We start from the raw sequence: 18,449 nt of genomic DNA, 5'->3' as shown, positions 1-18,449 counted from the left end.
GGGGCTGATAGGTGCGGGACCACTGAAACCTGAGCCAGTCAAGAACTGACCCATTCCCAAAGCAGGAAAGGAGATACAGTACAGAACCATCTAATTTTTCAACAGTCTGAATACAGACTCCCTGTTTTCTTGTAAAATCAGGGTAACAGCATTCTTCTGACGGCTGCTAGCAGAAAATTATTATTGCAAAACTAGGATGGGTCTCTGAGCACCACTGCCAGGATGACACCTATACTTATGCAGCCTTCACAGTAATGAGTGAAGTGTTCATGCTCTATTGCACACATTCTACTGTCTGTTATAGACAGAAACATTTGCAATACTGCCCAAATCATAGAAATCACAGACTGCTTCTCTCTTTTTCTGCAAACTTCATATAGAGGAGACATAGAGAGGAGGGACTGCATACTCATTAACAATAAAGAGCAAGAGAGAGAACTGACTGTAACACATGTTCCTGCTCCATTATACTCCAAGACACCCAGTCAAACCCTTTGCCCACTCCCAATCAGTTTGTTTTCCTCTCACCTCCCTCCTCAACAACTCAACACAACATTCCTTCCTCCCATGGATACTAGTCCCAACTGGGTCAAAGAAACCAGGGCCTTCCAGTGATTTCACTTGGCAGTAGAACTAAAATCCAGTGTGTGGTCTCTCCTAGAGGGGCAGAGGGAGACTGCTGGCTGTGAGCACAGCACACAGGTGAGCCCCTGTGCCCTCCCCATGAGCAGCTGCCTCACAGGCAGCCTGCAGAGGCTGTGCCAGCCTGACATGGCCAGGACACACCGACTGCCTGTGTGTGCTAAGCACACAGGACCTTTGGGTGCTGCAGGCTGCACTCCAGCTCAGTCTGGGCCTATGCTTACCAATTTACTTTCTCTCTGTGAGGTGAATCTGGTCTTGCTGACAAGAGTGGAAACTGCCATTAGCAGGCAATACAGACAGATGCTCTTTTTCCTCCACAGGCTTGTTATTTCCCCAGAGTTGAGAACATAAGCGGCTCACGTGCTAGCTGGGCTCAAAACAGTCACCTCAAACACTCCTGCTCCTGCACAGACAGCTTTGTGTGGATGCTCTCTGAATCAATCCAACCAGGGCACAGATGGGCTCACATCATTTTACCTTGTACTCGCCTCTATGCCTGCCTGCCTACCCCTCAGTCACACTCTCAGGAAAGTCATGTTTACATTCCACCCCTACAGAAGTCTTTCATAGGAATTACAGTTTGCTTCAATAGTGAAATCATTACCAGGCTTCGTATTCTGTTTACATAACAGCTTACTCCACAAAGAAGCAGATTTTGAAAAGCAAAACAGAAGTGAGGTGCTCACATCTTTTTAATGTTAGAGAGCTGTGTATTTTACATCTGGATCTCCACTGAGTGTCCTAGGAACTAATACAGGAGTCAACTGGGGATGACAGAAGGACATGCAGGGTACTGGACTGTTTGATTCTCCTGTTCCACAACGATTTGCACAGTGGGAATCAGAGTGGATGATAGTTACTTACAGAGATGATATGTCCTTTCAAGCCATGTGCTGAGTCTGCACATTCAATAACAGCACTCAGCTGTGGATAGCCCACCCCTGTCTTAATCCGAGTGGTACACACAGAACCTAGACAAGAGAACAAGAGGAATAAACATAGCCCATCAGGATGACAGAAATGATACAGAAAAAATGTGTTTCTATCAGCATTACTGTTCTCCCAAGAAGTCTCTATTGCCAATGCTGGCTTCTCACAGATAAAACGAGCACATAGGAACTTGAGTTCCGAAATGCTCTCACGCCACTTCTTGGGAGCTGTGGCTGAGGAGACTCATGCCATCCCTTTCTTCTCCAGTGCCAGTCCCAATATAGTTCCCATCAGTAATGCTGCTCAGTGAGGGAATTACTGCATCACAAGAAAGCAAATCTGACTAGAGGTGCCTGAAGGGAAGGGGCAAAAGGACCAGAATCACAACCTGTCAAACTCAGCATTAGCATTTATTACCTGACTATTTCTTCTAATAAATATTTCTATCTCTTTTCTGCATGTTTAAAGAATCAATTTTATGGTAAAATCTGTGATTTTTTTGGTAACAATTTTCCCATCTTTTGTTTAATACTGAAGGCAGGAATATTTGGCAGATGACAATTTTGGGGAATATAAAAAAATCAGCACATAGTATTTAAAAAGTGAGATAAGTAATCATCTAAAAGCTGAACAGTACAACAAGAGAAATATAGGAACTATATCTACTCACTGAACTATATCATTTATACCCATACATTGTGCATGCATGTACATATAGACAAAAATAAAGGTATGTATGGTTCTGTATATATCTATCTATATATAATATATTTTTTATATGTATATATAAACCAATTTACTTACAGTTCAACATAGCAACATGGATCTTTTGGAATACCTTCTCTACTTTGTTCCCTCAAAATAAGAGTCAAAAGGAGGACTACTTTTTGCCAGTCTACGTTCTATAATTTAGGATACAGACCTAAAAGGTCTGCATGATAACGAGAATTTCAAAACAGATTCTAAACCAAAATGCAGTGAAATATGAATCCCTTCACTCAGCTGATATCCAGGTATACTCAAGCTACCAGTAAAGCAAAAGTTACCAAAGATCTTCAAAGAACTGACAAAGTGAAAAGACTGAGAAGAATTCTTGCAAAATAGTAAGAAAGCTAGTTTTAATTAAATAGGGAAAAATATAATTTCCACAGGGCTTGTACTGCATAGTGTATGTAATGCTTTATAATAACAAGATAGATCATTATCTGGAAAAGAGCTTCAAGACCTGAGGGAGAAACATTTATCACTTGTGGGTTTGCATGGTCAACTTGTACAGATCTGTTCAGGAAGATCTCCAGGGAGGACTATACAGCATTTACCCGCATTTCCATGTTTGAGGCTACAAACTGTAATTATTCTTCTTTTAAATCTGAATTTGCCCATGACAATTACACCATGAAATCGCTGTTGTTGATTCTTCATGTATTTTGCAGTATTTATTGTTTGATATCTTCCTGGTAACAACTGCAATGTTTATTACATGATTTTCTCTGCTCCAGTTATCCATTCATGGACCATAACTATCTGGCACTGGAGAATAAACAATCTGCCTGCACTGCACTGGCTCATCACAGCTATACTGTCAGTGGCATTTGTGTTAGCCACTTTAAAATCTAGCCCACATATGGTGACTCCAGCTGCAGTCTAAGAAGAAAATAGCAAAAAGAGGAACATGTGAAGGAAGGCACAAGGAAAGGGAAAAAAAAAGATTATGGCAGTGTATGCCAGACAACATTAGGGAAGGGAAGATAGGGAAAACACTGTAAGAAGGTCAGGGTTCTCTTGTTTATCCATGGAATTGTTAGAGTGATAGATAGCATGTAAGTACATTAATGTAAATTTTAACTCCCAGGTAACAGTAATAGGTAGAGGCAAAGTTATCCGTATTTCACAACTGACACCATATCACCTTTGAAGACATTGACAGAGACAACCTCAGCTTCACAGAACACAAATCATAAATCTACTCAGAAACCCATCTTTCCTTGGTAGAGGTGGACACAGCATCCTTTGAGCTTTAGCTCGGATGACTCATCCTCTTTTCAGCAGGCTAGAAAACTGTTCCCAGACACAACACCTGTTACCAGTGATAATGTCAGGAACTCAGGCAGCCCAGTGCTTCCAATAACAACTATGTTCACTGACTGAAGGTGCAATATACAACACTGTTCAGTATGAAACACTGACACCCAGTATGTAAATTTCTTAAACACACTGTGTGCAAGTTCATTGATATTTTATTGACCTGAGTAGGTCTTGGCATTCTAAGAGGCAAGGAAACAGCATAATATACTTGTTCCATCTGGACAAATCCTCTATCCTCTACCAATAGTACCAAAAGCCACCCTTATTTGACTCACCTGGTCCAATACCCACTTTAATAATATCTGCTCCAGAAATAATAAGTTCTTCTACCATCTCTCCTGTCACCACATTGCCTGCCTAGAAAGAAAGAACAGTATCACATGTACAGGAGATTTCAAAACTACTGCAGTAAAGACTAAAAATGATAATGTAAAGTTTGATCCAGAGCTTTTAGAAGTTGAACTATGCAGATTATGAAAGAATATAGTCCACCATACTGTTCCTTGGACATGCCACCAAGACTAAACCAGTCGTACAGGTAACTTCTCAAGTCAAAGGAATTTAACAAGTAGTCCAGTAAACCCTGATCCTTAGCATTCCATCAGGAGATCTGTTTTGTCATCCATCCCCCCTAATCCTCACCCAGAAGCTCTCAAGCACATCATCCCTAACCGCAGGGGCTATTCTTCTCTCTTATACGCAGTGAACTCCTCCACCTCTCCTGCCCTGTCTCTCCAGAACAGCCTAGAGACCTCCATGCCTTTTGCCTAACTCGCTTTTCAGGAAGAAGTTCAGATCTTGTTTAAAATGCTGAAAAATACATTTTTCCTTTAGGATTCAGTATTTTGCCCACTGAAAGGAAGGTACTGTTCTTCTAATTTTGTGCATTGGTGCCAAAATTGGTATGTACATACAGCTGACATAAATCTGAGCACTTACATACATTTGGTTGTGGTGATGCCACTGGTTAAAAACAGGGGTTTGGTTCCCTCTGAACGACCTTTGCAGAGATACAGAGAGCATGCTGCTTAGGGTAACATCTTGTCTGAAAGAAATTCTGAATTGGTTTGTGTTCTTTACCGTATTTTTTCTTGCACTTCAACAGTTCTTTACCTCCTTTTGCCTACATTGTTATCTTTGCTGAAAGTGAAGACAGCTCTCTCAGCCTTTGTCTTGCTTCCTCTAGAAAACCTGTTCTATTGGCTCTCCACATCCCTAATCAATTGCTTAATGTTTGTTTACCTTATACCAGACCTCCTTGAAGTCATACCAGACAGATCTTTCTTGAACCTGAGGAATGAGAACTATCCACAGTGGTACAGGTGAGTTCTCACCAAGGCTTTGCACAACACTTCCCTTTTCTATGGAAATATCTTGCCTGACAAAGAAGAATGCATTTGCCTGTGTCACACTGGTGGCTCACAGTCACCTTGTGATCTACTCATGCCTTTATTTCTCCAAATTGTATCTTCTCCATTTATCTTCTCCAAATTGTAGCAGAAACTTGTGGAACTTTCCCTGATACTGTGCTACCTATTCCTAGAGTTACGTTTTTCACATGTGGTTTATTGAGGTGGGGGCCCTCTTCTACCAGAGCCTCAGCTGGGTATGTGCCCTGTAGTAACCATGAGATACAGACTGTTCTGGTTCATGGATGCTGTGAATGCAGAGAATGCCAGTGTGATGAAATTACTGATACTTTTAATAAAAGAAACTACAAAACAACCTTCTAGCACACACTTGGTAATTGGCTTGCAAAACTGGCGCAGTAAGTGCAGAGAGCTGCCAGTCTATTTCTTTTCATTTAGAGAAACATTTTGATGCAACCTCGGTGCGACAAGACAGGCCCTTGCATGTCTCCAACTGTGCTTCTGATGGATCAGCAGTCAGAGTGAGGCTAGAGATTCATTCCCTTGCCAGGAGTGTCCTCTGTCCAGATTATTTTCAGGGAAAAGACAGTCTTCAAAGAGCAAGGATTTCAAATGACATTTGAATCCTATTCAAAGGAGATTTATGAGCTAAAACCTATGCTTTGAGTTACATTTGAAAACAAACTGTTAGCCAGTGCATTTTCAGACCACGCTTTCCTCTCTGCAAAGGGCTGCACAAAGCAAATGAATGCTGACATAGCACACACTGAACTGACTCACTACAGCTGTACTAACTGCATTCCCATACTCTGAGAGAACATTTTACAGGAATGCAATCCTATAAATTGCAGCCCACAATTTGAGAAGGATGTGAAAGTCTTCGAATGTGCCAGAAGAAGGTAGGAGAGCTGGTGATGTGACTGAAAGGCAGGTACTGTGGGGAGTGGCCAAGGCACTGGGCTCATCTAGCTTGGAGAGATGGTGGCCAAGGGGTGACCTCATTGCTCACTACAGCTTCCTGAGGAGGGCAGGTGGAGAAGGAGGTGCTGAGTCCTCCCCTGGGATCCAGGGACAGGATGCATATGAATGGCTCAAAGCTGTGTCCCTCAGGGAGGTTCAGACCTGACATGAATAATCAGTTCTTCAGTGAGAGGGTGGACAAACCCTGGAACAGGCTTCCTACAGAGGTGGCCAATGCCCCATGCCTTTGTGTTTAGTTTCCCAGGTCTTCCCTCACACCCTTCCTGTAAACTGGAAGAGCACTGTTTCACCTTCTGTCAGCAGGAACCTCCCCACACTCCCAAGACCTTTGACACGTCGATGAGAGGGGTCCTGCTCCAGCATTTGCTGGCTCCTTCAGTACTCTTGGACAATTACAAACCAAGTTTGGTTTGTATGTCAGCTCTGTGGCTTGTCTCATGTCTACAGAACATTCCTAACCATGAAAACTGCACAAGATAAACCTCCAGTTTTCCACATAACCTGTTCTGCACTTGTACTAAGGACAGGCTATTCATCTCTAGAGATCTGAATTTGGATCTAGAGATGTTCAGAAATCTCTTACATAGATACTGCAGGACTTAGCAAGTGTTTGTAGCAGTACTGATATGGCAGAGGAGGAGGCAAATTCTGAAGTCCTTACTTAGTATAGGTTTTATTCAAATGTAACTACTGCTGAAGTCAGCAGAAGGGTACCCAGTGAATACTGGGCAAGGCCTGTTCTCCACTTACTGATTTCTGACTCCTATTTCACCATTTATTTATTTTTACTGAATTTTGCTTCCTCCTTTTATTAGCTTGAAACAGCTGACAAGCCACCACCTGAAGCACTTATAAAAACAATGACAATATTAAGCAACAATTTGTGGTCTATGATACAGGACCAGTTAACTCTGCTCAAAAGAGCACGATATTGATTAAAAATAAAATAAAATAGAATAATCAGGAAATAAAGAGTATATAATAGGTACAGTGTTTCAGCTAAGTGCTGCATCCTTTCTGCTCAGTGGTAATTTGTTATACTAAGTGCTGTACATTCCAAGATGGGGTGATGGAGAGTGTGCCACTGAGGACATCAAGGAAACAGTTTACCTCTGGAAGGCAGATGACCACCTGTGCTGCATGACACATACCACAGTAAAACTTGGTGAAACACTAGAGCACATTCAAAAGATTCAAAAATAGGAAGGAGCAAGTATTCAAGTCAGTAGCTGCATGAGATTTTGGATAAAATATGTATTTAACTTAAACAGCAGTGTCTTCTTATTAGCAGAGCATAGAGGGTTGTCAAACTGTCTCTTCAGAAATGTTAACCAGACGTTTACTGTTAAGTTACTGCTAGAAAATGTTGGAACTGCATATGTTGGTTCAAAATGCTCATCCTAGCAGAGAAAAGCACTTATGTCCCCAGCATACATTTTTTCCTGGAATGCATGTACACACATCACTGATTTCTGTCCTTCTGCATCTGCAGATCCTTAACAAATTTTCAAGGAAAACATGGAACCCTACATAGCAGACTTCAACCTAGGTACCTTTTGCAGACCTCAGAGAGCACCAAAAAAAACCACTATGAGAGAGGTACAGTTAGCTGTATGTGAAGAGACCCCAGTATGACAGCTGAAGGCAAATCAGTTTACTAACATCCAGCTGAACTCTGCTTTACTGAAACCAATGCTTGCCTTACCACTCATACTAGTATGACAGCTGAATTGAGGCAAAAGGGCTTTTGAAGTCCCCACTAGTATGGTAAAGCCAGAACACTTCAACTTAAAAAAAAAAAATCTGAAAAGATTTTTATAGAAAGACTGAGACTACAGAAATTAAACCCTCTTAAAATTAGCTGAAAAGAATAGAACACAATTGGAACATGTACTGTGAAGTCACTACAGACAATGCACTTTATCGTGTGTTTACACAAGTAGTCAGGGAACAAAGCAATTGGTGCAAGTATTGTGATGTCCATCACTCAGTATGGAGTCTGAAGTCAACACCACCCAGGGGCATTCCAGCACTATCCAGGACAACTGAACTGTGGGTCAGTCCTGAGGAAAATCCCGGCCTCAGAAAAGTCAAAGGGAGTTTCCCTACTGACTTTAATGAGATCAAGATTTTACCTAACAGGATTATAAAGACTACGGCTTCTCTGACAGAGATACAAAATTAGTGAACACATAGGGCAGTGCCTGTGAATTTCAGTCAGGCATTTGATACTGTGCCTCATGAAAGCCTGCTATAAATATCAACTCACACTGCCTAAGACAGGAACACTGCTGCACTGATTGAAAGCTGCTGGCAAATGGCAATGGATCTAGCTGGGGAGAAGTGTCTATGACAACAGCTCTCAAACTTTCTTCTTGTATCCTAGAGGAAAGCACAGTCTGTGACTCCACATTATCAGGAAGACGGCCAAAGGACACTTCCCACCCACAAAAGTCAGGGGTGCTTAACCATGAGATGGAGATGCCCTTTGCAAGGCTGAGCCACACTCAGCAGGTGCTTGCACTCAGTACTGGGCCTGACCTGAGGCAGGCTCAGCAGCATCACTCTCTCCTATCCTGGGATCCTGCCTGGCCCCTGTTGTCAGATGCCAGCCCTGGTAGACATGCCACAATTGACTTTACTCTGGTGTGTGTTCAGGGGATGAACTGGGACTAGTCTGCATGGCTTTCTCTGACTGAATCCTGCCTCCATTCTGCCTCCAAGGCCCAGAAAAGTTCTGCTACTGACTCCAAGGAGGAGCAACAATTTCTGGGTCCTGCGGCTTCCCTCTGCTTCTGCTTTGCAATTCCACTTGTCTCCTTCTCTGGCCCACATCTAGTAGGTGCTACTGTATCTCCAAGTCTGCTCCTGCCTCAGTCTTCTTCCGGCCACACTCCCTGCTCCCCTCAGGGTTGCTCTTCTACAAGGAACAGAGGAATAGCATGAAAATAAAAATTCAGAATAAAAACTTCGCAAAGCTTGCAGGCAAAGATAACTTAACTTGTGAACAGACTTTCAGGGTGATGGAATAACCCTAAAGTCTACAATTAAACTAATCAATAAGGACTATGCAACCTGTAATATAAAGGCTCTGATCTTCCATCATGAACGCTGATTAAAGGTTTTCTTTAGACTTGAGCAAGCAAGCATAATTGATGCACATAATGCTGCACAATAGCAAAACACCCCAATGGGTGATCTTCCTCAGGATCTTCCTGGTTCTGGGAGGCACTTGTGCGACACTCACAAGACTTAAATATTCCTTCTTCCCCCATTCCCAACCTGATGAGTGATTTATGACAAGTCATGTTGTACTTCTGTGCCCGTTTCTCTTCTCTACCCTTTGTATTCCATGGAGAAACTGATCTTCTTTGTAAATTAATACAAAATGCAGTAGTGAAAAAACCTTGTGTCAGAACCAGGCAGAAGAAAATAATGTAATGTGATTATAAAAGTAAGAATTTAAAAAGAGAGAAACATGGATTTGAAAGGTTGTTACACAAGAGACATCCTTGGTCTGCAGGGGAGTATTGGCCACAGCGAGTAAGTAGTACATTAACCACAGCTGCTTTGCACATCCCCTTTCAGCCTCAGAGCTGAAGCCATTACGTGGCCCCTGGGAACACACATTCCCTGAGATCCAGGGTTGGGTTACTGTTATGTATTGCACTGCAGCTGACTGTGGAATGAATAGTCATGCTGAGGAAAGCAAACAAGGTCCTGGAGATCACTTTCAGCTATGAGAAAGCTTCTTTATTTTTATACCTCCTATTTAACTGCTAACCCTTTTGTTTGAAAGTCCCAACAGCAGAGAACGTACTGCAGGCATAGCACTGACACACCAAAGCAGTCAGAACAAACAGGTAGCAGCAGGACACGTCTTCCAGATTACCATTAAAAGGAGCCTAGACCAGCTCCTACATTTCAGCCAGGAACAGCTTCAAAAGGCCATTTTGGCACAGAACATGAATTAATTTGGAAGCAGGGTAGAGGTGGGTGTCTAGTTGAATAAGAGACCTTCAGGGACTGAACAGACTCCGGAGGCTTTGGAAAACTGAAGGTTTTTGAACACCCCAAGTTTGTCAGCATGCTTTTAGGAGTGGAAATTATTGCTGTGCAGAGATGAAGAACATAAGGCATATTAAGCCACGTTCATATAAAGGAGCTACAATCAGAGAAGGTAACTGAACAGGTCAGGACTGTAAATGTGCTCAAGCAGGTGGTGCTGTCAGCACAATGAGACCTGAAGTAACAATAACCTTAGCCACAAAAGCAGAGATACTAGGAAGGCAGCTGAACAGATGAGGAAGGTGGATGAGACTGGCCTAAGCACCCTGGACTAAAATCTGGTCTTGATATCTGACTTTGACACTGACCTTCTCTGCCTTCTGAGGAATTCATCTTGGTTGAGTTCCCTTCTCAGTCAGCAAAGTCAGCAATCAGTGGGGAGGTGGAGGAGGGCACGACACACGATTTTCTTTCCACTCCTGACAGAGATAATCTTTGGCTTTAACTATGTGCTTTAAGCTCCCTCCCACAACTCTTCAAAGACAAAGGCACTGGAGCAATCATGTCACTAGGGACAATACTTCTGATCCAAAGCAAGGACACAGCTTCTTCCCTCACTGCAGTGAACATGAAGCAGAAAGCTCAGAAGGCCCACCTTTATCATTCCATAGTTCCAATATCTCTCTCTCCAAAGCCATGGGAAATATGAGCATACCAAAATGGCTCCCTCCTGCCAGCTGTCGAAGAATGCCTATTCATCAGCCTATGATAACCCAGAATCCAACAAGCATTCCAGCTCACTTCAGTTTTCCATCATTCCAAAGCAAAAACACTGCCTTCCTCTGACATGGGAGAAAGGAACGCATCCTCTTCTGAGCTGCTTGAACATGCTATTCTCTACTGAATCAAGGGAGAATGTGCATTTAGGAACATTCTTACTTCACATTTACTTTACGTGCATGAAGCTTTATCTGTGGCATGGGAAAGCAGGCAAGTGATGCCTAAACACATGATTTTTTGCTGCACTGGCTTGAAGAAAGGCTGGTAACCTCTACCGATCTGCTGCTTGTTTGAGGATTTCTGCTATTCTCATGCAAACAATTCAGACACATTTCTTCAAGAGCCCTGGGAAAGCAGCGGTACTGCTCTTCTGCTAGGAGTTCCACGTCCATGTAAACATCTTATTTTTGGTGCAAAGGGGCTCAAGGAAGCATGAATTAGCACTCTGAGATAGGATAGTAACATCACAGAAAGCACCATGAAAAGCCCCAGCACTGACCATTTTGCTCCCTGATAATGCTGTTCACAACTGCCCAACATCCCTCTCATTCTTATCACGGATAAGGATCAGTCTGCATTGATCTGTTGCCATAGTGATCTAACAATCATTGGCCCCAGCTGGCCGGAAATGTTGGTACATTCCCACAGCAAACCTCTGCTTGGAATCACCAAAATTAACCTATACACTTAATGATCAGAGATCTCATCTAGTGTGGGAAGGAGGACATGAGTAGGAAAAGAGCTGAATCCACCTAGTCCTCCATGCCAACTTATTCAGACAGCTGTATCAGATCACACACTAAACATTCCCACAGAAATCGTCAGCAATGGACAGACAATACCAAACTGTTATTAAACACCCTTCCTTGCTTCCCTTCCTCTTCTAGCTTCTGATGCCTACCAGTCAAACTCTGGGTCCTGTTCCTGGACAGCTTACACACACACATCCACACACACACACACACCCACACCCACACACCCTCCACCCTTTCTACACGCTTACCATAATGGTGTGATGTGGGAACAGGGCACGGACAGACTTCACAAACTCCACGAAATACTCTGAATAGCCGTTTGCCACATCCAGGCAGATGTATTTGATAGCTGGAATGGCCTCTAGAATACTTGTTAACTTTTTCAAATCTTCTTGTCCACTACCTGAGCTTGCTGCTACATGCTAAAAAACCAGAGAGAACAAAACAGAGAAGTAGGTTGCAAAAACTGAAATAAACACACACAATTTGTTTGTCTTTTCCTGTATAATCTTGGCAGGACTTGTGCTGGTAACTAGTGAAAAATCACACTATGTAATATGAAATAAATACCTTCCTGGGAAAATCAGGAAGCTATTTCTGTCTAGTTTAAATGATATAAAAGAGAGGGAAATTAGCTTTCTAGCATTCATTCACAAGTGTATTGTCACAGGCATATATAATCATCTGAGATCAATCAAGGTTCAGCCATACTCATATTAACATGAACACAAGATTAAGCCCTAACTTGGTATATTTCCAGGAAGCTAGGCAAAATTTGGGGCATTGTCAAAGAGTGGAATCTAGGTCTTTTAAGTTCACCAAGCACTCCTGTGTTCTACAGAATCACAGAATAATTTTGTTGGGAAAGGTCCTCTGGAGATTTTGTAGTCTAATCCCCTTTCTCAAGCAAGGTCAGCTACCATTGAAAACAAACTAATTGCTTCTTCCTTTGTTTTCCAATGAGTTCTTTCCAAAAGAAAAATAGTTTCCACAGCTGTTGGCCTACAAAACCTCTGCAGAAATCCAAGGTCACTGTGCAAGTCAGTATTTAATCACTACAGGAATAGGAGATCCTATTCCAGTCATTATGCACCACAAATAAGTTAAGTTTGGAAGGGTTCAGAAACAGGACATTCCTGGGACCACCTTCTACCCTATGGCGGCATGTAAGTAATCCTGACTGGCCAAAGTGCTAGGCTCACTTTCGGACAGCTCTGTAATCAATAGCCTTTATAATATAATTCTGAAATGTGCCACAGGTAAAGATACAATACAGCAATGTGGTATTCTTTTCTATACAGAGAAAGATCAAAAACTGCACTGAACTTTGAGCAGGTAGGGGAGATGGACAGGCACACTTACGGTGCCTCTACTGGTACAGGGGCCTGCCAGAAGAAAAGAAGTCTGAATGTGAGAAAGTCACAAATAAAGTCAATGTTTAAATTTTTAAAAAATAATGGCTCAGGCTAGGACCCTGTGAACAAGCGGGATAGCACAGCTTGGAATAGCACAAAGTGAGCTCTGGTGCAAGAAGTGGAGGACACACAAGCTCTGACAATTTTCAATGCTCATCTCTGCCTGGGCCCAGCACCTAGGCCCCTCCAGCCTGTAGACTTCAGATCCACTTGCTCACCTGATGGCAAAGACTTTGCCTGGCACAAGGGTGTGCAGGGCCAGCCTGTGGTTGTGTTATTTGAAATTATTCACATCAGTGAACTACCACAGCTTGCAACAGCAAAACAGCAACAGAAGCACAGCACTCATACCTACTCCTCAGTATTTCCTCCTTCAGGATACTTCCCTGTTTCCATTCCAGGCATATACGAACTTTGCTTTTTAGGTTCTTCATATAAGCACTTTCATAATGGACTCACATAGCCCTTCTTTTAAATCAGGACAAGCAACACTTCCCTTGATGAATTTAAGAACAGCAAATATCTTCATTCCCCAAAACCTCACTTGACAACAGCAATCCCTAGAGACTGCAGTGTATGTGAGTTCAGAACAAAGCAATAAACCATAATAATTTACAGTAGAAAAATGTACCTCAAGGCATTCTGGGTGATTGGCAGCAAACAGTTTCCATTCTTCCAGAGCATAATGCTTGTGAATTGCAGTGAACATTGCATGCTAGCAAAAAACCAAGAGAACTGACATTAATGTCTGAGTTAATAATTTTTCCCTCAGCTGCAAAATAAAGCATTAGAAAACTCCCTTTTAAGTATAGGCTCATCCTGCTTGGAAGAAACAGTAACAGCAAATAACAGACCAGGCAACTACAAACAGCTCTTCAAAAGTAACTTGGCACGCTTAGCCAACCTTTCAGGACGACGTTTATGATATGTTTCATTAAGCTACTATCAGTATTTTGAATGTGACAGAGGCTCATAAACTTAGAAAGTGCTGCAACTCTATCCCATAACCCACACTTTCAAAACTTGTCAGTTTATTTTTTTTTCCTGGCACAGAGCACAAAGGGACCTCAAAAAAAAGCTCTGGAAGCTCCACCTGAAGCTGAGCTACACCCAAAATGGAAGCTTCCCAGTATGGAAGCATCTCCACAGAAATTTCCTTACATCAGGAGCCCTGTTTGTAGTAACTGTGTTGTTGTAAAAGCACACCTGCTTTTCTTTATTCTGGAGTTTTAAACTCACACTCCCCTGTTCTCCAACAAATTTAGCTAAAAAGGCTGCTCACTGTCACCCAGCAGCTTCCCAACTGTTGCAGAAATGAGAGTTGAGACTTACTTTTGCCATAACCACAGCCATTTCAAATGTCCCCACAGTGTCCATGTTTGCCACTATAATGGGAATTCCTGTGTATGTCTGCTTCGAGTTACGGAAGGTGAAGGTGCGCGTGAGGTCAACCTGCAGTGAACAGACACGCATTCTTTTAAGTAACTGATTGTAATCTTACACAAGTTTTGCCACAGATTTCAGATACAGCACGTTTAGACACAGCTTCTCCATTTTCCTCACATTTCCTGTTCCTTTTATTCCACTATTACATCTTTTTTTTTAATTTTTTACAATTCTGCCTTCCAAACAAGAAAAAAATTTAAAACAATGTTTTCTGCATTAAATAAAGCTCTTACTTAAGAAAAAGAATCAAAATAAAATTAAAAAATGAAAAGGAAAAAGGCAGAAGGGCTTGGAAAGAAAGGACAATGAGGACTCTGGGTTATTGTATACAGAAGTAATCTCAGCTGTTTCAATGGCTGCCTGAGAAACTTAAATTGAAGTCCTAACTCCAAAGAAGTCAGAATTACAACTCCCTCTGTCTCCAGGGCATAGAGGACTTTGTCCCAGTCTTGAAGGTAAGTGATCATACAATAAAGTATGCTCTTTTGGTCACAGTTACCAGCACTCTTGCCATACAATATGAACAATCATACCTTGCCTTGCTAAACCAAGAAGCTGCTAGCTTCTAAGTTAATGTCTTAAAACTGTATCTGCCTTCACCTTCAAAGACATTTCTTCTCCAGCACCTTCATATGATCACAATAACATCAGGCATTTTCTTCCTTACATCTGCAAGGGGTATTATCAAATTAGATCCGTTTCCACTGGCCTACCTAAGACCTTCCTACCTATGGGAAAATGCTCAAAAAAAAAAAGAAATGTACAACTCTAAGATATTAGTTTAGTCTCTAGTGAAAATGAAGGTTCTTTCAGTTTTCACTAATCCTCCCTGCAACTTTAACCCAGTAACATTTGGAGACCTGAACTAAAATGAAATCCATCACGAGAAAGAAAGCAACTGCAAAAATACAGGATTTTTTGCTATTTATTTAATTAAAACACATTTAGAGCACTTCCAAATTGCAGGCTAGATTCTGATTAATATTGTGAGGGATATACTGATTTGTATAAGAAAAAGAACTTGGTGCCTTAGTGATAAACTCTGAATCAGGTTCTCCTATAAGCTTGTAAGGGAAAGGTCACTTTAGTGAACAAGCTAATATATATCTTAATGGAGACTCCCCTTTCTCCCATTTACTATCAGAGGTCTAATTCTCCAGCCATCATGGATGACAAAACATTCTTTAGCTGCAGCTCACATTAGAAAATAGTATGAAGAAGATGGGTATGAAACAAGTATGAAAATTTAATTTACTTTACTCCTTCTTAACACAATGTATTAACTAGAACCAAAGGAGGGGGGACACAAAAGTACCCCACAACCAATTCCACGCAGATGCCAGCACCAGAACCACTGCCCTGCAGTTTCACAAAGGAAAAGCATCTCTTTGAAAGGAGCATCAGAAAGGAGAAGACTTACGTTTCAGAAAAGACACCAAAATACTGCAAAATAGACACAGGACAAAGCAAGAACTTGCCTTGTAACTTTTTTAGTCCTTCACACCTTTAAGCCTCTCCAGTATCCCATAGCAATAAGACAAATATGTTGCATAAAAACCACGACCTTTGCCCGGTAAATAAATTCAGTGTTTTTTCTTGTTTTATGAGAGACAAACAACAGCTACTTCTCAGGTTCACCTTTTCCATTCCACTCCTCACTTTATGGACTTTTAGTATATCCTCCACACCTGCTTCTTCTCCATACTGAATTACCCTGGTATGTTTAGGTTTTTCCTCATGTGCAAATCAGTCAACACTGTTGATCATGCTGGTTGCCATTCTCTCTACCTATTTTAGCAAACTGTGCTGCTCTTGTGGACTTAATTAAATTTTAAAAATTTAAATTAACAACTTCCTACAGGAAACTTGTCTGTTGAACTTACAATGGACAGAGTGCATGAGCAAGCCCAGCCAATGCAAGAACAGGCTATATGAGTACCAAGACCCCACAGACAGATAACGCTGCTCCCACTCCCACCCTTGCTCTGACCAAGTTAGATATTCAAATTCAAGCATCCTATTTTGTGATATCTTTTCAAAAAAGAGAAAGCAACCATGGAATATGAAGCCAGTGCAAGGAATCAGAAACAAGTACCAACATAGCAAACCTACAGGAAGATCTGCAAACATCCCAAACTGTCTCTCTAGGAAGCTGACTGAACTCTAGTCACTGCATAAAAAGCTATCCTTGCACAAAACGAGGCATTCGCACCAGAGAAGCAGACGCTTCCTATATAAGCTTCAAAGCAGCAGCTTGCTGGGTAGCAGGCACTGTAGTATGCTGCCTCTGTTCCTCTGCCAGAACTATTTATTTATATTCTTGTTTTGAAGCAGACTGGGGCTGTCCATTTCAGATCTGGCTCTCACAGACTGTTTATCCCTGTTGCCACAGCCTCAGTGATGGTGTCCAATTTCTTAACCTTCATCGCTTTTCACTGACCCCCTCATGACACGCACTTTTTCTCATCTGCAATGTTTTAGCAGTTCATCAGAGCCACCCGTTACAACCCTGCCATATCAGCTCATGTTCCTCCTATCGTTTTCCCTTCCCCAGCAGCCCTTCTTTCCACAGCCTGCACCCTGCTAAATATACAAAACACTGCACTTGAAGGAGCCATGTGCCTGCCAGTCACTCGGGGGAGCACAGCTCCACCTGTTTGCCAGGCCGGCACAGTGAATTTTAAGGAGGGATCCATAGGTCCCCAAGCAAATGGCTCCAAAGTGCCCAGAGGCTTTATGTGCAGTAATTGCACACGATGAGGAGTTACTTGGCTGGGACACTGTACATCATAAATTAAAAATTACGTGCCAGAGATCAACTTTCTGCTGAGAAGGCCTCTCACACCTTATGATAGCAAAGACGTTTTGCTTAGCTGCTGCCCTCAAAATCCCTGGCCATAGGCCTATAGCAAACAAGCCTCCATGTTTCACTTTCCCTTTCTACCTCAGTCTCTCTCTCTTACACCTCCATGTCCCCTGGAGAAAATCTTAATCCTCTTTTCATCCCCCAACACAATTCCTTCTTCAGTCAAACTAAATCCTTTGTTAACCTTGGGGTTATGTGGGGTAAACGAGAAGGCACCTTCGATCCTGAGGCAGCCATCTTTTTTTGTGGATGCAATCGATCCTTATGGGATTGATTTCCCGGGGTCTTTCCCGATCCCTGATGAGAGAGAACCACAGAACTGTTCCGGCTAACAGTGGCCAGCAGGCACACAGAGCCCCAGGGGACTCCAGGGCTCTACACACGCAGGTCACACGGGGGTGAAACCCAAGAGAGGGTGAAATGCACCCATTGCCCCAGGTTTGATGCGACTTCCCTCAGTACTCCCTATGACGGGGCACCCTGCGCACTGAGAAGCGCTCCCCAGCATCTTCGCGGGTTTTTATTACAATTTTTTTTTAAAGAGCACATCAGTTTCTCGGTACTAGCACCACCCACAGCCCCCGAGGCTGAGGGCAATGCTGCCTGTCAGGTGTCACCACCGGCTTCTGCCAGCCCAAGCTGCGGGGCGGGTAACCGGACACCCCCGTCCCGCAGCGCTGCTGGTTCGCCGCCACCGCCCCCTCCGACACCGGAGGTGAGGCCGCAGAGGCACCTGTTAGGAGCAAGCAATTCCCCACTGCCCCCTTGTATTTCAGCTTGAGGAGCGAGGGAGGTCAGCGCGGCCCCGGCCACCCCCGGCTCCCCTGGGGCCGTGGGGGGGACGCGCCGCGGACTTCGCAAACCCGGCCCCGTCCTCCCCTCCCGGGAGCAGCGGCATCCCCCCACCACGCAAAGGGCGTCTCGATCGGGGAGGCCATTGCTGGCTAGACCGGGGAATAAAAATAAAGCGGGGGAAAGGCGGGTTAAGGAAGTTAAGCGTTGAGAAGGGGGAGGAAAAGCATGCTGGGTTTGGATGCCCCCACCTCTGCTCTGCTTTTGAGGCTGCTCCTTTTAGGTCTGACCAGGACATCTTTAAAGTCCAGTTTGAGGTCTGCGTCTATCCGGGGCATCTCGCTGGGGTGCGGGGGCCGGGGCTGTCCTGGCAGCG

General features: G+C 43.1%; 1 protein-coding gene across 1 annotated transcript in view; it reads right to left on the bottom strand.

Moving 5' to 3' along the window:
* GMPR (guanosine monophosphate reductase) overlaps nt 1–18,443 on the bottom strand; it is a 38,403-nt gene extending 19,960 nt beyond the window's left edge. Inside the window, exons 1-6 of the mRNA XM_005420980.3 lie at nt 18,325–18,443; nt 14,302–14,421; nt 13,601–13,684; nt 11,803–11,976; nt 3,936–4,017; nt 1,510–1,616 (exon numbers count right to left, since the gene is read on the bottom strand). Of these exons, the coding sequence (XP_005421037.1) occupies nt 1,510–1,616; nt 3,936–4,017; nt 11,803–11,976; nt 13,601–13,684; nt 14,302–14,421; nt 18,325–18,411 (654 nt within the window). The 5' untranslated portion in view covers nt 18,412–18,443. The remainder of the gene's footprint in view (nt 1–1,509; nt 1,617–3,935; nt 4,018–11,802; nt 11,977–13,600; nt 13,685–14,301; nt 14,422–18,324) is intronic.
* Nucleotides 18,444–18,449: the final 6 nt, after the last annotated feature.

Source organism: Geospiza fortis, unplaced genomic scaffold (genome assembly GCF_000277835.1).
Source record: "Geospiza fortis unplaced genomic scaffold, GeoFor_1.0 scaffold104, whole genome shotgun sequence".
NCBI classification, from domain to species: domain Eukaryota; kingdom Metazoa; phylum Chordata; class Aves; order Passeriformes; family Thraupidae; genus Geospiza; species Geospiza fortis.
Note: the sequence above shows the minus strand (reverse complement) of the source record. Positions and strands in the feature narration are given on the sequence as shown.